This window comes from Sminthopsis crassicaudata, chromosome 6 (genome assembly GCF_048593235.1).
Source record: "Sminthopsis crassicaudata isolate SCR6 chromosome 6, ASM4859323v1, whole genome shotgun sequence".
Classification (NCBI taxonomy): domain Eukaryota; kingdom Metazoa; phylum Chordata; class Mammalia; order Dasyuromorphia; family Dasyuridae; genus Sminthopsis; species Sminthopsis crassicaudata.
In genome coordinates this window covers 196,233,098-196,253,436 of record NC_133622.1, presented here as the reverse complement: position 1 = coordinate 196,253,436, position 20,339 = coordinate 196,233,098, and the positions used below count along the sequence as shown (strand labels likewise).

The following is a 20,339-nucleotide window of genomic DNA, read 5'->3' as shown; positions in this document are numbered from 1 at the left end:
AGAGAAAGGAAAGCTTTGGAGATGAATAGTATTCAACCTAGAAGTCCTCAAAAACTTATCCCTTTTCATTCTTGCTCCCTTCCTTTTCTATCTTTGCCTCTCAAAATCACTCTTCCTACCCTGGAAGGGGATAACTTACCAGCATTTCCTGTCTTCTTACTCTTCTACCTCTTAAAGTGAGTTTCCCTCAAGGGCCTATCTTGGGAGCTCTTTTTTTCACTATTTCATTCACTTCCATGGCTTTATATATAAAATTTATACTTATGACTTGCAAATTTCTATTTTTTTCTTATGAGTTCACAGGATTCAATATTGATGTGAAACTGAAAGGGAATATCAGGACATTTAATTATTTACAACTAATATCTGAAGCTAAAATTTTAATTCAGCATCTTCATCTCAATGGATTAAGTGCTGGACCTGGTTTTACACACAAACTAGTAAGTCACTTCACCTCTGTCAGCCTCATTTTCCTTAACTGTAAAATGTGGCTGATAATAGCATCTACCTCTCACAGCTGTTGTGAAAATCAAATCAAATCTGTAAAGCACCTAGCATAGTACCTGACATATAATAGATACTTATTTTTTTTCTTCCAAACCTGCTTTTCCTCCTTAGTTTTCTTAAACAGTTGCTTCCTGAGTTCTTATATACAATTCTTTTTTATTTCCAAAAGAAATGAAACATTTTTTGATATTACTAACCACTCTGCAGTTTTCCTAATATGCCAAATGCTGGTTTAGCCAGCTCAGTCTTCAGAAAATAAATGTGTGTAATTCCTTTCTGAACATGACTTCAAAGTAGAGATTTTAGTCCAAGATAATAATAATTGCTAGCATTTATACAGTGCTTACAATGTGCTAGGCACTATGATAAGCCTTTATAAATATTGTCTCATTTGATCCTCACAACAACCCTGGAAAGTATGTGCTGTTATCATGTTCAGTTTACAGTTAAGGAAACCCCAGCAAATAGGTTAAGTAACATTCAAAACCACATAGCAAGAATTGGAAGTCCAATTTGAAAGCAGTTTTTCTTGACTCCAGGATCCATCTTCTCCCCACTGTACCACTGTGATGAGCTCCTCTTTAACCTCAAATAATATCTATGAATGATCAGCCTCTGACTCTCTCAATATCTTCTTAGGAATCTATAGTCATGGCTACTAATGCTTTCATCATGTCTTGTATCATTTGAGATTAATCAGCAGCATCATTTTGGTCCAGAATCAGTAAATAAAAGGATCCAGAGTTCAAATACAGTGAGGAAATACCCAGGATACATTTTCAAAGATCTTAGGTTTAAAATGGAGGATCAGAGGAAATGGGACCTCCATTATGACAGATTTTGAGATCATATTGGTTTATCTATCAATAAGATTCAAAGGAAGAACATCTGTTACATATTTCCTTTCATCATACCTGTGAGCATGGTAGATTCAGTCATTGAAGATGAAGGAATTACCTTCATTTTTAGGCTTTTAAAAGATACTTTCTCAAGTTCTTTGAAAAGAACTTTTGTTTTTAAGAAAGAATAGTTGGAAATGTATTTTCCATTTTCCCCGAGGACTTCCTTTGATTTAAAATATATGTATCTGGCAATTGTTTTGTTTTTACATGAGCTTTTGGTTATCGAAGCAGGATAAACCTTCAGTGGCAACCTATATTTGTGTTTGTCCTTTATTTTCAAAGAGGATCAATGATATTCTGGGGTGATTTCTTATGTATGTGTGAATTGGAGGCAGAATTGAACAAAGTAGTCAGTGTCACCATCTCTTCCAGATTCATTGAAGTCTTCAGTTGGAAGACAAAAATCAGGACCTTGATGTCAATGTCTGACCATTTTCTAAATCCTTTTCCATCCAGCTTACTAATGGATTTGAGATCCATTGGTTATCTTCAACCTGATTTAGCCTTTTTGCTGAGACTTTTTTTTTATTAGGCTTTCATTGCTGTACATGGTATAGCTTCTTAGAGCCACAAGTGACAGTTGGACATCAAAAATGGAGGAGCCACCCTGAAAAGGGTTCAACAAACCCTTGCACCAGAAGTTCTAGTCCTTCTTGAGCATCCCATATATCCCAAGTACGATATAATGAAGCCAATAATTTCTTTTCAGTCATCTAGCTTTGCAAATCCAGAGACATCTTTGACTTGCCCTCTCTTACCTCCTTCATGCAATTAATTGCCAAATTCTGTTAGCCACTTTCATGTCCATCCTTTCTTTTTATTGCCATCATTGTTATTCAGACTTTCAATTCTGTTGCCTTAGTTCATGGTAGCCATCTAGCTGGTCTTTCTGCTTTTACTATATTCTGTCTGTGATTTACTCTTTAAAAGAAACATGCTTTATTGCTATTTCTCTTTCCTTTTTACATTGCTGTCACTTCTCAGTGCCTCTAAAAGAATCTTTCCTTGAATCAGAGGAGTATTAGGCACGGGAATAAAACACTGTTCCTATCTGAAAATCTAAATTCCTTATATCATATCTTCTGTTTTGCTCACCTAATAATTCTCCAAATTTGTCAAATAATGTCACTTATTTACCTCCCCTCCCAAACATTGTTAGTGCCACTTTTGTTGTTCATCTGTTTGAGTCATGTCTGGCTTTTCACAACCCCATTTGGGATTTTCTTGGCAAAAATACTAGAGTGGTTGGCCATTTCCTTCTCCAGCTCACTTTACAGATGAAAAAACTAAGTAAACACGGTTTCCCAGAGTCACACAGCTAAGTATCTGAGATTAGATTTGAAATCAGGTCTTCCTGATTCCAGGCTTAGTACTCTATCCACTTTGCTGCTCAGATGCTTTTGTTAGTGCCACATTGCCTAACAAATAAGGTATAAACTCCCTATACATTAAATCTGTTTTTCTTTGTCTCATTGCTTTTTCCCCTTTTTCTGCATGCTATTCTTGTTTTGCATTCTCCTGTCCCTCTGCCTTTGTTCTTACTATTCCTTAAACCTTCTAAGAATTGTGGAATGGACCAACCCTTCTTCCTCTCATCACCAACTTACCATCTCTAGATGTTAACTATCTTCCCACTATATCCTTCTTTTCAGACTCAGGTACAGCTTCCTCCATGAAGGCCTCCCTTTGTTTATCCTCACCTAGTTTTCTATTGTGTCAGAAATATTTATATGGATATATTTTGTTCCTTTTTAAATTACAATGTCCCTGAAAGCTGAGTCTGTTTTGTATTTATCTTTGTATTTCCAAAGCCTAGCTGAGTACTTTGGATTTAGCAGGAACTTAATAAAGATTTATTAAATTGAGTTGAATTAAATTAGCTAATCTGATAAACCCATTGTACTAATATGCTAATACAAGACCAAAGAGTTTATTAGGGTCTGTCCTCCAGTTCTTAGACCACACATATGCATTATAAAATGGGACTTGTAGAGACAGCAAATTATTATTTAGTCTTTCTATTGTATTATATTTAAGTGAAATAAAGTGTAGCAATGCACAATCTGGCACAGATTAATTTGGTATAAAATGACTCACATCAGTGAAAAATATAAAATGAAATGATCAAGAATAAGTCATCAGATTAACCTTATTTCCTTTTATAACAGGGTTATTAGACTTATTCATAAAGGAATGCTGCTGATAAACTTTATTTAGTCATGAGTTATTGCTAATGTGTTGGATGATAGAATTCTAAAAGATCACAATAGTCTAGAAATTTGAGCTAAATTGAATAGGAAGCAATTTGATGGGGGTAAATAGAAAATATTGTGCACAGGTTAATAAAATCAACTATAGAAGGGAAGCGTAACTAGATAGTAGTAGTTCATCTAAAATATGATTAATATGGAGAAGCAAAAAAAAAAAAAGCCAACATGATCTGTCTACTATGAGAGGCATAGAATAAAATTAAGTAGATGACAATCTTGTACTATTCTGACCTGCAAAGGCTGCATTTATAGAGTTTTACTTAGTTTGAGGGAATCATAGTTTTAGATATTGACAATCTGGAGAACATACACAGAAATGCAAACAGAATGGTGAAGGGTTGCAAGGTCATACCTATAGGTGAATTAATAAATCAATTAGCATTTATTAAGTGCTAAGTGCTAGAAATATATAGATAAAAAATGGCTCCTGCTTTCAAGGAATAGTCTAATGAGGGAAACAACATTAAACAATTATACAAATAATACATATGTAAAGTAAATTGAGAATCATTTGAAGAAATGGAATGCTCAGCTTGGAAAAGAAAAAAAACCTGCTTGGGTAAGGGAAGAGAGTGATTTCTCTCTTCAAGTATTTGAAGACTGGTCATGTGGAAGAGGGACAAGATTTATTCTGTTTGACACCAAAGGCAAAACCAGGAAGAATAGGTAGAGACTGCAAAGAATTAAAGTTGGACTTAAGCATGAATGGGCCACATATATGAGTTCTTTCTCCCTCACCCTTTATTGGAAGTCTTCAAAAAAAAAAAAAGAGTTGTATTTCCTCTTATGTAGCATATTGTATCGGAGATTCCATTTTAGGTATGAGGTATTCTCAATGGCTTTTGAGGTATCTTCTGTATTTGAAACTGATTCTGTGATAGGACTTGGTAACTGATTGTCTGGCAGAGGTAAAGGATAGAGAGAATACCAGTGTTTTGAAAGAGGAAGACAGTTATGGAGACAGTAATATAAGAAGAAATAAGTTTATGGAAATATACTTGCTTTTGTTCATGAGTTTGAGGTACTGGTAACGTAAGCACTTGAAGATTTCCTAGCAAATATTTGTAATATGGGCTCTGGAGCTCAGAAGAGAGTTCATAGGTAGAGATGTAAATGTAAGGTTTATATTTATTAAGTTAATATTTAAAGCCACTAGAATGAATGAAGCTTCCAAGGGAGATGGTACTTGAGACTGAAGAGATCCTTCATCCATTTCAGATAAGAGTGAGTTTCATCTAATGCTCACTCCTTCTCTATCTTTTCACGTTGGATATTCTTCTCATTCTCCCAGATTATAAGAAATGTCAACTCTCCTCTTTCTTTTACAATTGTATATTACTCTCTTTTTTCTTTCTTTCTTTTTTTTTACTTTTTAAAACCCTCGGAAGAGAGCCAATACACCCCCAGAACTTGTTTTTCTTATTTAATATTTTGAAAAATATTAAGGGCTTAAAGGGAAACTAAATAACACTTTAATAATTTATTTCTATTTAGTAGTACTAATTTAATAGGAGTTTAATAGCCAGGAAGATAGATAATATTATTATCCCCATTTCATGAGTGAGGAAACTGAAGTTTAAAGGGTTATATATAGTTAGTAGAGGCAAGAGTTGAATCCAGCATTCTTACTGCCAAACCCAGCACTTTCTCCATAGTATCACCTCCAGTATCTAACTCACAGGATTATTATAAATACAAAATAATATTATTATATAACTCTCTGTCTTCTTTATTAGAATGTTAGCATTATATCATCATATAGCTACATCCAATTGCTCAAATAAATTTATCTTTCTAGCTATCTTTGGACTCATCTTCTTAATTCAAAATTACTATTCAGCTTTGGTCTTTCCATCAGAAATACTTGAAAGTCTTATGTTCCACTAAAAATCCATTTCTCCTCTGTAAGATTATATTTGACTTTGCAAGATAAATTATTCTTGGTTGAAAGCTTATCTCTTTTGCTTATTGGAATAATATAGGCTTTGGGATCCTTACAATCAGAACTATTTTATTTTATTTAAATAGCAACTTTTTATTATCAAAATACATGCAAAGATAGTTTTCAATATTCACCCTTGCAAAACCTTGTGTTCCAATTTTTTCTCCCTTCCTTCCTCTTCCTCTAGACAGCAAGCAATCCAAGATATGATAAACATGTACAATTCTTCTGTACTGCAAAGGAAAATTTCTTGATGCAAAAGAAAAATCAGTTCAAAAAGAAAAAAAATGAGAAAGAAAACAAAAAGCAAGCAAACAACAAAAATGTGAAAATACTGTGTTGTGTTCCACAGTGCTCATAATCCTCTTTTGGATAAAGATGGCTCTCTCCATCACAAGTCTATAAGAACCATATCTATCAGAATTTATTATCATATAAACTTGTTGTTGCCATGTACCATGTTCTCTTGGTTCTACTCACTTCACTTAGCATCAGTTCTCTCTGGGCCTCCAAATAATTGTGGATTCTGTTCAGAGAATTGATCTGGTATTGCTGAGGAAAGCCATGAAGAGGTCAGACTTGTCTGTTTATTCTTTGCCATCTTGGCTCTATCCCATCCTGAACTTAAATGTTTTTCTGTTCTGAATTTTGGTTATGATATTCTTGGCACTTTTCCTTTTGGAATTTCTCTCACAATGTGATCCATGGATTTTTAAAATACTTTTACTTTTTTCTTTTGTTCTAACAGATATAAGCTACTTACTTATCAAAATATGTTCATGATTTTTTTTTTTACTGTGGCTTTTAGTCCAATTATTCTTAAATTATCTCTGTACTTGTTTTTCAGGTAAGTTGTATTTTGTTTCAAATATTTTATATTTTCTTCTATTTTTAACCTTTTGATTTTGTTCTAATATATGTTGCCTTCTCGTGGGATCATTGATTTCTATTTGATCTATTCTAGTTTCAGGAAATTCATTTCTGGGATAACTTCCTCTTCTAAACTACTTATCTTCTGTTCAATTCATTCCTTTAGAGCTTTTATTTCATCTTTATCTTTGTCTTCATTTCTTCTAGATATTCAGGTAGTACTTGTGAAAATCCATTTTTTTCCTCATTGTTGTTGGTTAGATTTACCCACATTTAAAAAAAATGATTGTTGTTTTACTCATCTTTCCAACTTAATTTCCTGAACTAGGACTTTGTGCCAGGAAGATTAGGCTCCACTCCTTTCTCTATTTTTGATTTCTTGATGCAAAAGATCCTGCTTAGTCTCATTTTGAGTCCCATTGATTCTTGGGTTGAACTCCACCTCCTACTGTTAGGCACCCTCTGTATCTTTGAGATACTAGACATTTATGGCTCTATTTAGTGTTTCAGAACAATGTGTTAAGGATCTACTTACCCCTGTAAGTATTATATCAGGTGGGAGCTGTCCAGGTTGGAATACTGTAGTGCTGTATTTATTGGTATAGTCTTGGTAGCAATCCACTGCTGCTCTCTGAGACTTCTTAGGGATTTATTATTTGTCTGGAGATTTCTCAGTGAACCTTCTACTCTTGCTGCCTCTGAATATAGTCTTACAAATTATAGAGGTTTCATTTGTGTCAGGCTGGTTTTCTCTTTGCTAGAATGACCTCTTCTCTCACTACCAATGGCCTTCTGGAAATTTTGGGGTGGGATATATCTGTATAATTTATCATAGTTTTAAAAAATTATATTTCTTTATCTTAATTTGATCTGGTATGAACTTCAGGTTTTAAACTAGGTACTGGGGAGTTGGGCAAACTGTATTCCATTTAACAGCCACTTTGGCAGGGCTTGAACTTACCATCTGCATACTCATTACTTCACTTCACATATTTTAGAGTCAGTTCAAATAGGCTTATTTGCCATTCCTCACACATGTTGTCCCAGCTTTGTCTTTGTGTCTTTGTATTGACTGCTCCAGTGACTTAAAGGCTTTCCCTCTTCAGCTTTTTGGAATCTCTGGATTCTTTCAACACTCATTTTAAATACTCCCTTCTGCAGGGATCCTTTCCTGATCTTCTCCTTTTCCTCCATTGTCCCTTTCCTCTAAATTTCTTTCCCTACTTTCTCTTTCTCTTCTTCCTCTTCCCTTTCTCTACCTCCCTCTCCTTCTCTTTTTCCCTTTCCCTCTACACATACACACATACACACAGACAAACATATATATACATATAAAACATAATAAGGGAGACAATATATAAATGCATATGTATGAACATGCATATATGTTCTCTTCCATTAAAATAGAAGTTCCTTGAGGAAAGTGCTTTCCCCCCCCCCTTTTTTTTTTCTTTATATCCCTAGAAGTAATCATAGTGCTTGGCACTTAGTAACCACTTAATAAATATTTGTTCATTGTTACAAAATTTTGAACCAATTGATTTTTAAGGCCTCTACTAGCACTAAATTCTATAATTTTTATTTATTTCCCATTTGGATCTTGTTTGAAAAAATCAAGATGGAGTTGGGAAATGATTGCTAAGTTTCTTTCTAGTTTGAATGCTCTGTGATTCTGAAGTGAAACAACCATGTCCTTAGGAATATCCCCGATTCAATATTGAACCCTCTTCTCTATTTTATTATAATCATCTGTTGTGGAGTTGTGGAATCATGAGTTGTGGAATAGGACAATTGTCTGTATTTGGTATAATTCCCAACCTGCCTGGATGTAGAAACGTTAACTTCGTAAGCTTAAAGGTAGAAATATTTATTAGTTATTTCCCTATCAATATCCCTTTCTTACCATTTCTTACCATTTTCCTTCTCTCTTTCTACCCCCACACCAACATTCTAAAAGAAAATGCAGAATCACTGTAATACTGTTTATTGCTAAGTGATACATAATTTTTTCAAGCTGCAATTGTCAAGGTTAACTTAATCTTATAATACTGATTTATAGCTATATAGACAGAAGCCAGGCAAGCTGTATATCCTGAAACCATAACCTAACAATGCTCTTTTTAATATTCTCAGCTTGCTTTGGCTTTTTATTCACTGGTAATTGTATTTTTATTTACAAAAATAGCAATCTCCATTCCTCTATCCACATTAGTGTCTATACCTATAGGTACTGTGTAAGGAGAAAAAAAAAACACTGGTAATTGCTTAAAAACTGCTTGCATTGTTAAACTGTTTTAGAAAAGGCATTAGAGGTTTTATGGGAGTTTGATTTGCAAACCTGACCCCAGGAAGCAAACATAACCAACAGCCAAGGTTTTTCCAGAAATAGTTTCTTTCCTTCAATAAATCCTAGCCACTGTTGCCAGATTCATTTTTTCAAGATCGCCTCTTTTACTTGCTCAACACTCTTTACTATCTTTCTATTGCCTACTAAATAGAGTCTACAATCATTAGTCTGGCTAAGTCCCCCATAAGATAAACACTATCTATTTTTTCAGTTTTATCTCTTTTTAAAATTTTTATTATTTATTTATTTATTTTGAGGCTGGGGTTCAGTGACTTGCCCAGGGTCACACAGCTAGGAAGTGTTAAGTGTCTGAGACCAGATTTGAACTCTGGTCCTCCTGAATTCAAGGCTGGTGCTCTATCCACTGTGCCACCTAGCTGCCCCCAGTTTTATCTCTTAAGAACATATGAGATGAAACATATGATTGGAAAAAAAAGGATTGTCTTAGACAGATGGAGAGATTGATGACAACTAGCACATATTTATCCATGAAATGTTAAAAAAAATCAAAGAAAGTTTCCTTATTTGATGGATGCCCTGTGGAGGAATATTTTCTTTTGTCAAGAAAAAATGTATTTTATTTTATTTTAAATTTTAAATAATAACTTTATTTTATATATATATATATATATATATATATATATATATATATATATATATATATATATATATATATATATATATATATATATATATATATATATAAAGATAGTTTTAAATATTAATCCTGGCAAAAGCTTTTGTTCCCAATTTTTCTCCCTCCCTTAGAGAGCAAACAATCTAATATAGGCTAAACATGTCTAATTCTTCTAAACATATTATATTATTATATAATATATTATATTATATTAAACATTTATCATGCTACACAAGAAAAGTCAGATCAAAAAGGAAAAAAAATTAGAAGAAAAAAAGGCAAACAAACAACAAAAAAAGTGAAAATACTGTGTTGTGATCCACACTCAGTTCCCATAGTCCTCTCTCTGGATGTGGATGGCTCTTTCCATCTGATAAGACTATTGAAACAGGCCTGAAGCATCTCATTTTTTAAAAGAGCCGTGTCCATCAGAATTGATCATCATATAATCTTCTTCTTGCTGTGTACAATGTTCTCTTGGTTCTACTCAACTTCACTAGTAAGTCTCTCCAGGCCTTTCTGAAATCATCTTGCTGATCATTTCTTATGGGAAAAATATTCTATAACATTTACATATCATAATTTATTCAGCCATTCTCCAACTGATGGGCATTCATTCATTTTCCAGTTCCTTACTACTACAAAAAGGGCTGCCACAAACATTTTTGCATATGTGGATCTCTTTCCTTTTTTTAGTCTCTTTGAGATACAGGCTAAGTAGAGACATTGCTGAATCAAAGGATATAATACATAGTTTGATATCTCTTTAGCATTAGTTCTATATTGCTCTCCAAAATGGTTGGATCCATTCACAACTCCACCAACAACATATCAGTGTGCCAGTTTTCCCTCATCCCCTCCAACATTCATTATTATATTTTCCTGTCATCTGAGCCAATCCGAGATCTAGTGTTACCTCAGAGTTGTCTTAATCTGTATTTCTCTAATCAATAGTGATTTAGTACAGTTTTTCACATGACTAGAAATGGCTTTAATTTCTTCATCTGAAAATTATCTATTTATGTCCTTTAGCCATTTAGCAATTGGAAAATGGCTTGTATTATGTGAGGAATATTGAAGGAATATATAGGACAAATGAGAGGCATAGATAAACTGTAGAAATACATTGATGAGATTATGGATCTCTTGAAAGTTTCTCCCCTACACATGCTATTCTCTAGTCAAAATAAATTTTTCCCTTTTGTGCAAATATATTCTAATGCTTTCCAACATTCTGCCTTTGCCTGTCCCTCAAACTGAAAGGCCAGCCTCTGCCTATCAAAAACCTGCCTATCTCTCAAAGTCCAGCTCCAATGCTGCTTCCACAGCTGAAATTATTACTGGTATCTCCCATTCACTCACATACCACTAAAGATATAATTCCTCGACTGCATTCCTATACTTACAGTACTTCTTGAATGGAGTGGAAAATAGTCACAGAACTAAAAGGAATTGGATACACACCATCATCTTCCCATCTTGTGCCAATTAGAAGTAGATACATGGGACATTAAGACAAAAGGGAAATTCCTCCAGCTGTGGTATGAACTAATAAATTAGGACTAAGTACTGTTACCTAGGAATTTGGCAGCTTAGATCTCCATGATGTTGGTTGCTAAGATGCATTCTCTTCCTTCAAGCAAAGTTATTAGGGGCTGACCTCTAGACTTGACTTTGGAAGCTGGCACACTGATGTGTGTTATGATTGTTAGCATTGATGAGCATCATTATTATTGGATGGGGTAAGAAATTTAGGCTCTGATAGATTTAGGAGTTCAGAGCCTTTCAGGCAATGGGAAACAGATTTAAGGAAAATCCCTCAGGATCTTGAGTGGTACTTGTGGAACAGTCCTGGAAATACATGGATATCAATCGTAAGACAAGAATGGTGATGGATGGGTCATATCACTAGAGGAATGCTCACATGAATGAGATTTTAGATTCTTCATGAGAAGGGAAAATTTTGAAAAATACAAATTCTTGCTTCAAAGAAGAATTTTATTTCAAAATTTTGTGATATCTGATACTTCCTACATTGCTTAATTGCTTATAACAAGTTTATTTATTTATTTATTTATTTTTACCACACGATAAATTAATTTCTCATTGTAAAATGAGGAGGTGTAATTATATTATCTGAGTTCCACTTCTGGAATTGGATGGTGCTTGCATAGATAACTCATCCCTGTTGGGGACTGAAATATTGGAAGAGAGGGGAACCCAAGCCCCAAGAAACTTCAGCCTCACACAAGCAATATGGTGGATCCCTGATTCTCTAAGACTCAAAAAGAAGGGTAAAAGGGGAGACAGCAAACCCTAGTGAGAGAAGACCTCTCTCATAAATGGCAGATTGAGATCTAGAAGTATGGAGGCAATCCGGAGAACTGCTATAAAAAGGAAGGATCCCTTTCCACATTAGAAATCCAAGAAAAATCCCTAATTGTTCCATCCTTGTTTGAATTTTGACTTGAAAATTATTTTTCATTCTAAGGTTTTTGATCTTATGATGAAAAACTTTTATCAATTCATGGGAAATATTGAAATTATATATTGATGGTTTGATTTTAGGCAGTAGGAATTTGAAAATCACCCAATGTGAGCCTTGATTTTTATATGTATATATTTCCACTTCTTTTCTGCAGATTATAGATGAAGAAGAAACACAATTCATGAGTAACTGCCCTGTGGCTGTCACAGAAAGCACGCCACGGAGGAGGACACGAATTCAGGTTTTCTGGACCGCTCCACCTGCTGGTACAGGCTGTGTGATTCTAAAGTAAGTTAAGATTGATATCCTTGCAGTAACATGACTCAGCTTCCTGCAGCTTACTGACAGCCCACACTGCAGTGGGAACACAGAAAAAAGGTTTGAAGTTCCCCTTAGGCTGATGCACTATGAAATGCCAATGAGCTTTGGTCTATGTCTCTCATTACCTATAGCATGACCTCCTATTTGCTCCTACAAGGAAAGACACTGATAGAGCTTGAACTCCCCAGTGATAAACTTTTGATGTTAAAGAAGTTTGGATTTGGGGTCTTCCCTTTGAGGCTTTTTCCCTGTACTTTCTTGGAACTTTCCTTCTCCTATGTTAAAAGACTCTTGTCATTCTTCCTTGATTCCATTCCTGGATCCTAAAGCCATGATGTACCATCAATGGTACAAAGCTCTGTGAAATCCAGGATGTGTATTTTTCATGTGGGTTAATTTATTCAACAAACATTTATTAAAGGCTTACTATGAACATAATTTTGCTAGGCTCTGGAGAAAATAGAAAGTATAGGTAGGAAGACACTGTCCCTATCCTCATGAATCTTATAGTATACAGAGGAATAAGATGCACAATTAACTCTAATATATTTTATTACACAATAAGTATTAGCAAAGCTAAAATATAAAGTGCATAGTTATGTCTGAGAGTAAATGTCTTTACTGATACAGAGGATCAGGGAAGACTCTAAGAATGTTGCAGCATTTTAATTGGCTAGGAAATCAACAGCTGAAGCTGTTGGAAGCATGATGTAAAAGGATATACTGTTAGAAAAGATCTGGTATAAAATCCACATCTGAGAATTACTAGTAAGTACCTTGGCTATAATGTCTTTGTGCCTCATTCTTCTCATTTCCAAAATGGGAGAAATAATAATGCTGACACTGTGTGGCTCTTTAAGGGCTATGATATGCTTTATGCACAATATTGCATTGGGAATGTGTAATTAGGTACTATTATGTCCATTTTATAGATGGGAAAACTGAGGCTAGGAGTAATTAAGTGATGATAATAATAATATTTAGCTTTTATGTATGCTTTGCAGATGTTATTTTATCCTTATAACAACTCTGGGAGGTAAGTGCTATTGTTATAGCCCTTTTGATGGATGAGGAAACTGAGGCAGACAAAAGTTAACTGATATACTCACACACACATATACACAATGGCATAGGATTTGAATTCATCTCTTCCTAATTCCAAGTCCAATACTCTGTTGCACTACCTTACTACCTCCAGGTGACTATGCTGTGGTCGTGTGCCTTGTAAGTATTAGGGATGATATTTGAGTCCATGTCTTTCTGATGCAAAATCTAGGATTTTATCCACTACAAGTTCCTGCTACCCATTGTTACCCCATTTCATAGGACTGCTGGGAAGTTCTAATGAAATAATACATTTAAAGTAGTCTGTGAACCTTAAGGTGCTGTTGCAATGTCAGCTATCTGTTGTTCATAATATATAATTAGCATCCATATTTAATCTATTAAAATGCATAATTACTCATAATTACTCTTATGTAACTACTACATTATATAATATAGTAATAATTATATTTAATATAAATTATATTATGTTGGTCTTCTTTCTTGCCCCATACTAACTTAATACATAGATCAAAGCCAGAAATCTAGGGACTAATTTGGAAAATGTGGTGTGAGTATGGGAGTAACTTTTGGACCCACAAAGAGTTGACTAGAGAGACAACAGAGAAGGCTGATCATGGGGACTAATGATGGACTAATAATCATTTTGTTTCACACATAGCAACATTTTTCTGATGTTCGAGGTATGCTAATCTTCTCCACCTTTCTCCTCTCCCCCTCCTTTACTCCAGCACACACTGATTCTTTCTCTCTCCTCCTTCCCTTTCTCTCTTTTACTTCTTTTTTCTTCCTCTTCCTTCTCTCTCCCCCTTCTCTTCTCTCTCTCTTCTCTTCTCTTTCCCCCTTCCCTTCTCTCTCCCCAGTCCCCTTCCTTTTTTCCCTCCTTTCCTTCTTCCCCCTCTCTCTCCTTTTCCCCCCTTTTCTCCCTCCTTTCTTCTCTCTCCCTTCTTTCCTCTCTTCCTCCTTCTTTCTTTATCTGTCTATCCATCTTTCTCTGTCTCTGTGTGTGTCTGTCAGTCTCTCTGTTTTTAACTCTCTGTATTTCTGTCTGTCTGTGACTTTCTCTCATTCTGACTTTCTTTCTGTCTGACTTCTCTACCTCCCCATTCTGAAGACATCACAGTTGTTCACTTCAGCACTAAGTTTCTTTGTCTGGCTTTCTCAGATCACAGTCTGCTCTTTGACAGTGAGTGACCCCCTGATCTATCTCATTTTCTTTTTAATCCAAGCTGAACATTCATTTGCAAGTTATCTGAGAAATTTTCTCTCCATTATCAACTGGCTGAAATGTTTTTTTTTTTGTTTTTTTTTGGTTTTTTTTGTAATTGTCTCCCTCAGTTTCTCTCAGATCTGTTGTTTTCTCAGCCTGGAGTGCTTAACTTAGTAAAGCAGTGTGACTGAGTCTTTAGCAAAAGACACAAGAACTTATTTAGCCAAATTAGTGTTGTTCTTCAAAGTAAGCCTCTGGGAAGCTGAGAATGCAATCAACAATAGGTCACATTGAATTGATCTTTACATACTGCTCTAAGGTTTATATACCATTTTACATTTTAGAAAGGTGCTATTAGCATCTTCATTTTACAGATAAGAAATCTGAGCCCCTAGAATGGTTAAATGATTTTTCCCAAGGTCATACAGCTAGTAAAAGTGGAAAACAGAATTTGAATTGGGGATTTCTTGATATTGAAGTCTAGTTCCTTAATCCTTATGCCTTAAGGCAGCCATACACATAACTAAACTAAACTCCCATCTTTTACTGGAAGCCTTCCCAAATTTAATTGTGCTGCCTTTTCACTGTTAATTATTTCCTATTTGTCCTAGATAGAGCCAGTTTGTATACATTCATTTGCTTGTTACTTCTTCCCCCATTCCACTATAAACTCCTTGAGAGCAGAGGCTATTTTTGTTGCTTTTGTTGTTTTTGGTTTTTGCCTCTCTTTGTATCCTCAGTGCTTAGCACAGTGCCTGGCACATAATATGTCCTTAATAAATATTGATTGATTGAATTATTTCCATCAAAGATAAAAGCAATTAGAAGGAGATATGTCAGCAGAAGAGGACAAGCAGATGGTCACAGTAGTATAAGAAACAGTAGGATGAGAGGGACCAGAGGATGGCATTGAATTAAGTGTAATCATAACAGAAGAAGAAGAATCTTGTCATTTCTAGCAAAAGTGCCAGAGCCTCAACACTCCTAAATAAGACTGAACTAGATTAAAATGTGCTTGGGAAATATGTAACAAAATAAAAGAAAAATACAATTTAACAGACAATATTAAAATTTAAAACTAGGTTAATATGTGGTCTGCAGGGATCCTTAAATATGGATTAGTGGTTCTCTTTATTTGAATTTGGAACAACTGATTTATGGAGTCCAGCTCATGCTGTCTAGGCTAACTTCTAGGCAGCACAATTAAGAGGAACTTCAGTTGATCAGTAATGAACAGAACCAGCTACACTCAGCGAAAGAACACTGGGAAATGAGTGTGGACCACAGCATAACATTTCCACTCTTTCTGTTATTGTTTGCTTGCATTTTTATTTTTCTTCTCAGGTTATTTTTACCTTCTTTCTAAATCTGATTTTCCTTTTGCAGCAAGATAACTGTATAAATATGTATACATATATTGTATTTAACATATACTTTAACATATTTAACATGTATGGCACTACCTGCCATCTAAGGAAGGAGGGGAAAAGTTGGAACGGAAGTTTTTGCAAGGATCAATGCTGAAAAATTACCCATGCATATGTTTTGTCAATAAAAAGCTATAATAAAAAACAATTGAGGAATTTGAGTATGGATAAAGGTAAAGCTCTATAATAAGATTATTTTTGGGGAGGTAACTAAGGACTAGGTAAGATAGCAGGCTTGCGTTTGCACAGGTGGAGTATTAGAAGTTGTGTTCTGGAGATCTCTGGATTGTCCCAACAATGAAGCCTCTTCTCCCCAGATTTTGTAATTCTTTCTCAAAGCTCTATTCATTCCACCTTATTTATGGCTCTGCTGCCATTGTTCAAACCATTTACATCTTTCTCTGTAGATAAACTATCAGGATTTACAAATAATTCTTTTGCTTAGTGTCTGAAAATTTCTAATTCCTGAAAGTGGATCTGATTTTTTGGAAAAAGATAAAAGCCATTTGCAACTAAGTATAAGGACTCTGATAAGTGATGAAGCTGGGTAAAACCATGTCTTTCATACTAGTAGGACTAGCTGCAAGAGAATGAAACTTTTTCTTGTGAAGTTTGTAAACTGAATGTCAGAGTCCTTCCAAATCAAGATTTCTAACAATGTTTTGTGGAACTGCCAGAATAAATGTGTTGCTCCACTCAGTGACTCCTTTAAAGAACAATATTGGACTTAAAATTTTTTTATTACTTTTAAAATTATAACATTTTTTTGACAGTACATATGCATAGGTAATTTTTTACAACATTATCCCTTGTACTCCCTTCTGTTCTGAATTTTTCCTCTCCTTCCCTCCACCCCCTCCCCTAGATGGCAGGCATTCCCATACATATTAAATATATTATAGTATATCCTAGATACAATATATGTGTGCAGAACCAAATTTGTTGTTGTTGTTGTTGTTGCAAAGGAAGAATTGGATTTGGAAGGTAAAAATAACCTGGGAAGAAAAACAAAAAATGCAAAAAGTTTACACTCATTTCCCAGTGTTCCTTCTCTGGGTGTAGCTGATTCTGTTCATTGTTGATCAACTGGAACTGGATTAGCTCTTCTCTATGTTGAAGATATCCACTTCCATCAGAATACATCCTCATACAGTATTGTTGTTGCCATGTATAATGATCCCCTGGTTCTGCTCATTTCACTTAGCATCAGTTGATGTAAGTCTCTCCAAGCCTCTCTGTATTCCTCCTGCTGGTCATTTCTTACAGAACAATAATATTCCCTAACATTCATATACCATAATTTACCCGACCATTCTCCAATTGATGGACATCCATTCATCTTCCAGCTTCTAGCCACTACAAAAAGGGCTGCCACAAACATTTTGGCACATACAGGTCCCTTTCCCCTCCTCGGTATTTCTTTGGGATATAAGCCCAGTCGTAGCACTGCTGGATCAAAGGGTATGCACAGTTTGATAACTTTTTGGGCATAGTTCCAGATTGCTCTCCAGAATGGCCAGATTCTTTCACAACTCCACCAACAATGCATCAGTGTCCCAGTTTTCCCACATCCCCTCCAATATTCATCATGATTTGTTCCTGTCATCTTGGCCAATCTGACAGGTGTGTAGTGGTATCTCAGAGTTGTCTTAATTTGCATTTCTCTGATCAATAGTGATTTGGAACACTCTTTCATATGAGTGGAAATAGTTTCAATTTCATCATCTGAAAATTGTCTGTTCATATCCTTTGACTATTTATCAATTGAAGAATGGCTTGATTTCTTATAAATTAAAGTCAATTCTCTGTATATTTTGGAGATGAGGCCTTTATCAGAACCTTTACCTGTAAAAATGTTTTCCCAATTTGTTCCTTCCCTTCTAATCTTGTTTGCATTAGTTTTGTTTGTACAAAAGCTTTTTAATTTGATGTAATCAAATTTTCTATTTTGTGATCAATAATGGTCTCTAGTTCTCCTTTGGTCACAAATTTCTTCTTCCTCCACAAGTCTGAGAGGTAAACCATCCCATGTTCCTCTAATTTATTTATGATTTCATTCTTTATGCCTAAATCTTGGACCCATTTTGATCTAATCTTAGTATGTGGTGTTAAATGTGGGTCCTTGCCTAGTTTCTGCCATACTAATTTCCAGTTTTCCCAGCAGTTTTTGTCAAATAATGAATTCTTATCCCAAAAGTTGGGATCTTTGGGTTTGTCAAACACTAGATTGCTATTTTTATTCACTATTTTGCCCTGTGAACCTAACCTATTCCACTGATCAACTAGTCTATTTCTTAGCCAATAGCAAATGGTTTTGGTGACTGTTGCTATATAATATAGTTCTAGATCAGGTACAGCTAGACCACCTTCATTTGATTTTTTTTAAATTAATTCCCTTGAAATTCTTGACCTTTAGAACAATATTGCTGTCTAAGATCTACTGAATAACATTGACTAAATTCCATTGAATGTTTACCATTGCCTGGAAACCATTTCTTCTATCCCGTAACCCCCACACTGTCCAGTGGAGGTCTGGGAACATAGCAAGAGCTCGATAAAAACTTGTGAATGAATACTTTCAAGGAGGTGATTGAAGAAAGTGTTACAGAAGTAAAACTAATAAGACAGCTTTCAGCTTCCGGGCAGCCTTCAGAACTATGATATGTCATAATCAATGATATAGGCTCAAACCTAAATATCTTAGAAGCACAGTAAATGTTTTCAAACCTGTTTGGTGGGAGTGCCTGGGGGGAAAAGATGCAAAAACTATCTGATATCTTGATAGTTACAATATGTATGTAAGAGGAGACATCTTCACAATTACATCAAGGATTTCCCATGAGGTACAGTTCGTGATTGCTGTTCTGATGGGATCCCCTCAGCCCTTCACTTTAGGAGCATAGTTCTTTCTTTCTCTTTTGGAAAGTCTCTTTGGATGTAATATTGATTTATTGCCCAACATTAAGTGGTAAGAAGAAAATTAATTGAGGCTATTTGATGGGGCACTGAATATGTGCATAGTCAATTTCAAGATAAGCCTGAATGATTTTTTTTTTTTTTTTTTTTTGCTGCATGGCAATATTAGGCCAAGAGAGAAATTGGGCAGGAATGGGAGGTCAGGAAAGTCGAAACTATTAACCCTGTTATTAATGACTGACATTTATATAGCACTCTGAGATTTTTTTTCCCCACACTATTTTATCTGATCCTCACAACAGTCCTGTGAGGTAAGTGCTCCAGCTTTATTATTTGCATTTTATAGATAAGGAAACAGGCTTGAGTCTTGAGAAGTGATTAGCCCAGAATCACACAGCCAGCCTAATCAGGGGAAGAATTCAAACCCGGGCTTCTTGACTTCAAGTTCAGTGCTACATCCACTGTACCTAGTAAATCCACTAAAATCATTGCTGTCAGTGATGATAGTGACACTTAACCTATGCCTGTAAAAGTGTTTTATACTTTTCAAAGTATTATTAGCTCCAATGATTTCTTTGAGTCAGATGACAAATAACCTTGTAAGAGTCCGGACAGAAAAAAAATTAGAGATTCATGAGCTGTGACATTGATGGTCAGTTTTCTTTCATTTCATATTTAGCAAACATTTATCAAGCTCTTCCTGTGTATAATACATAATCTGGATAAAGTCATTGTGTCGTGGCACCTTTGTCAACTCAAATTCCACTTTCCTCATCAATCTAGGAATTTGACCTCCAGAGAAAATAACTGTTGAAAAGAATATAGCTTTCCACCAAATATAGATGGTGAGGGATTGAATAATCAGATTTGATTTGCTCTGATGCATCAGTGTGTCTATAAAATATTGCTGTTCTGTTTTCATTTGCATCAAGATATAAAATAAGACACATTCTTCTTTAAGGTGGTTTGGCAAACAGGTGGCTTACAGTGATGCTTAGTGAACCAAGAGCATCAGTTTTTGTCATAAGTTTTCTTTACTCAAATAGCAAATCTTTCTAAGCAATTAACATTGTTTCTAGGAGACAAGACTTAGTTGTGAGTTTTACAGGTTCATTCACAAGTTTTTATTGAACCCCTGCTATATCCCCAGCCCTCCACTAGGTATTGTGAGGGGTAGAAGAAATAGTTCAAAGGCATTAGGAGGCATTCCGTCGGGTATAGTATCAGAAGTGAGATAGAACTCTATGCATTGTATTTGTGTGTACATATATTGTTTCAATTAATTCATTAATCATATATTAAGTGCCTACTATATGCTAGGCACTGTGCTAAGTTCTGGGGATACAAAAAGAGGCAAAAGACAGTCCCTGCCTTCAAGGACCTTACAATCTAACATGGGAGAGTAATGTGCAATCAAATATATACAAAGTAAGTTAT

The 20,339-nt window shown here is 35.0% G+C and overlaps 1 protein-coding gene across 1 annotated transcript in view; it reads left to right on the top strand.

Annotated features, from left to right (window-relative positions):
* The window catches only part of SPON1 (spondin 1), a 362,466-nt gene that overhangs the window by 92,146 nt on the left and 249,981 nt on the right, over positions 1 to 20,339 (top strand). Inside the window, 1 exon segment of the mRNA XM_074275432.1 lies at positions 12,118 to 12,251. Within this exon segment, the coding sequence (XP_074131533.1) occupies positions 12,118 to 12,251 (134 nt within the window).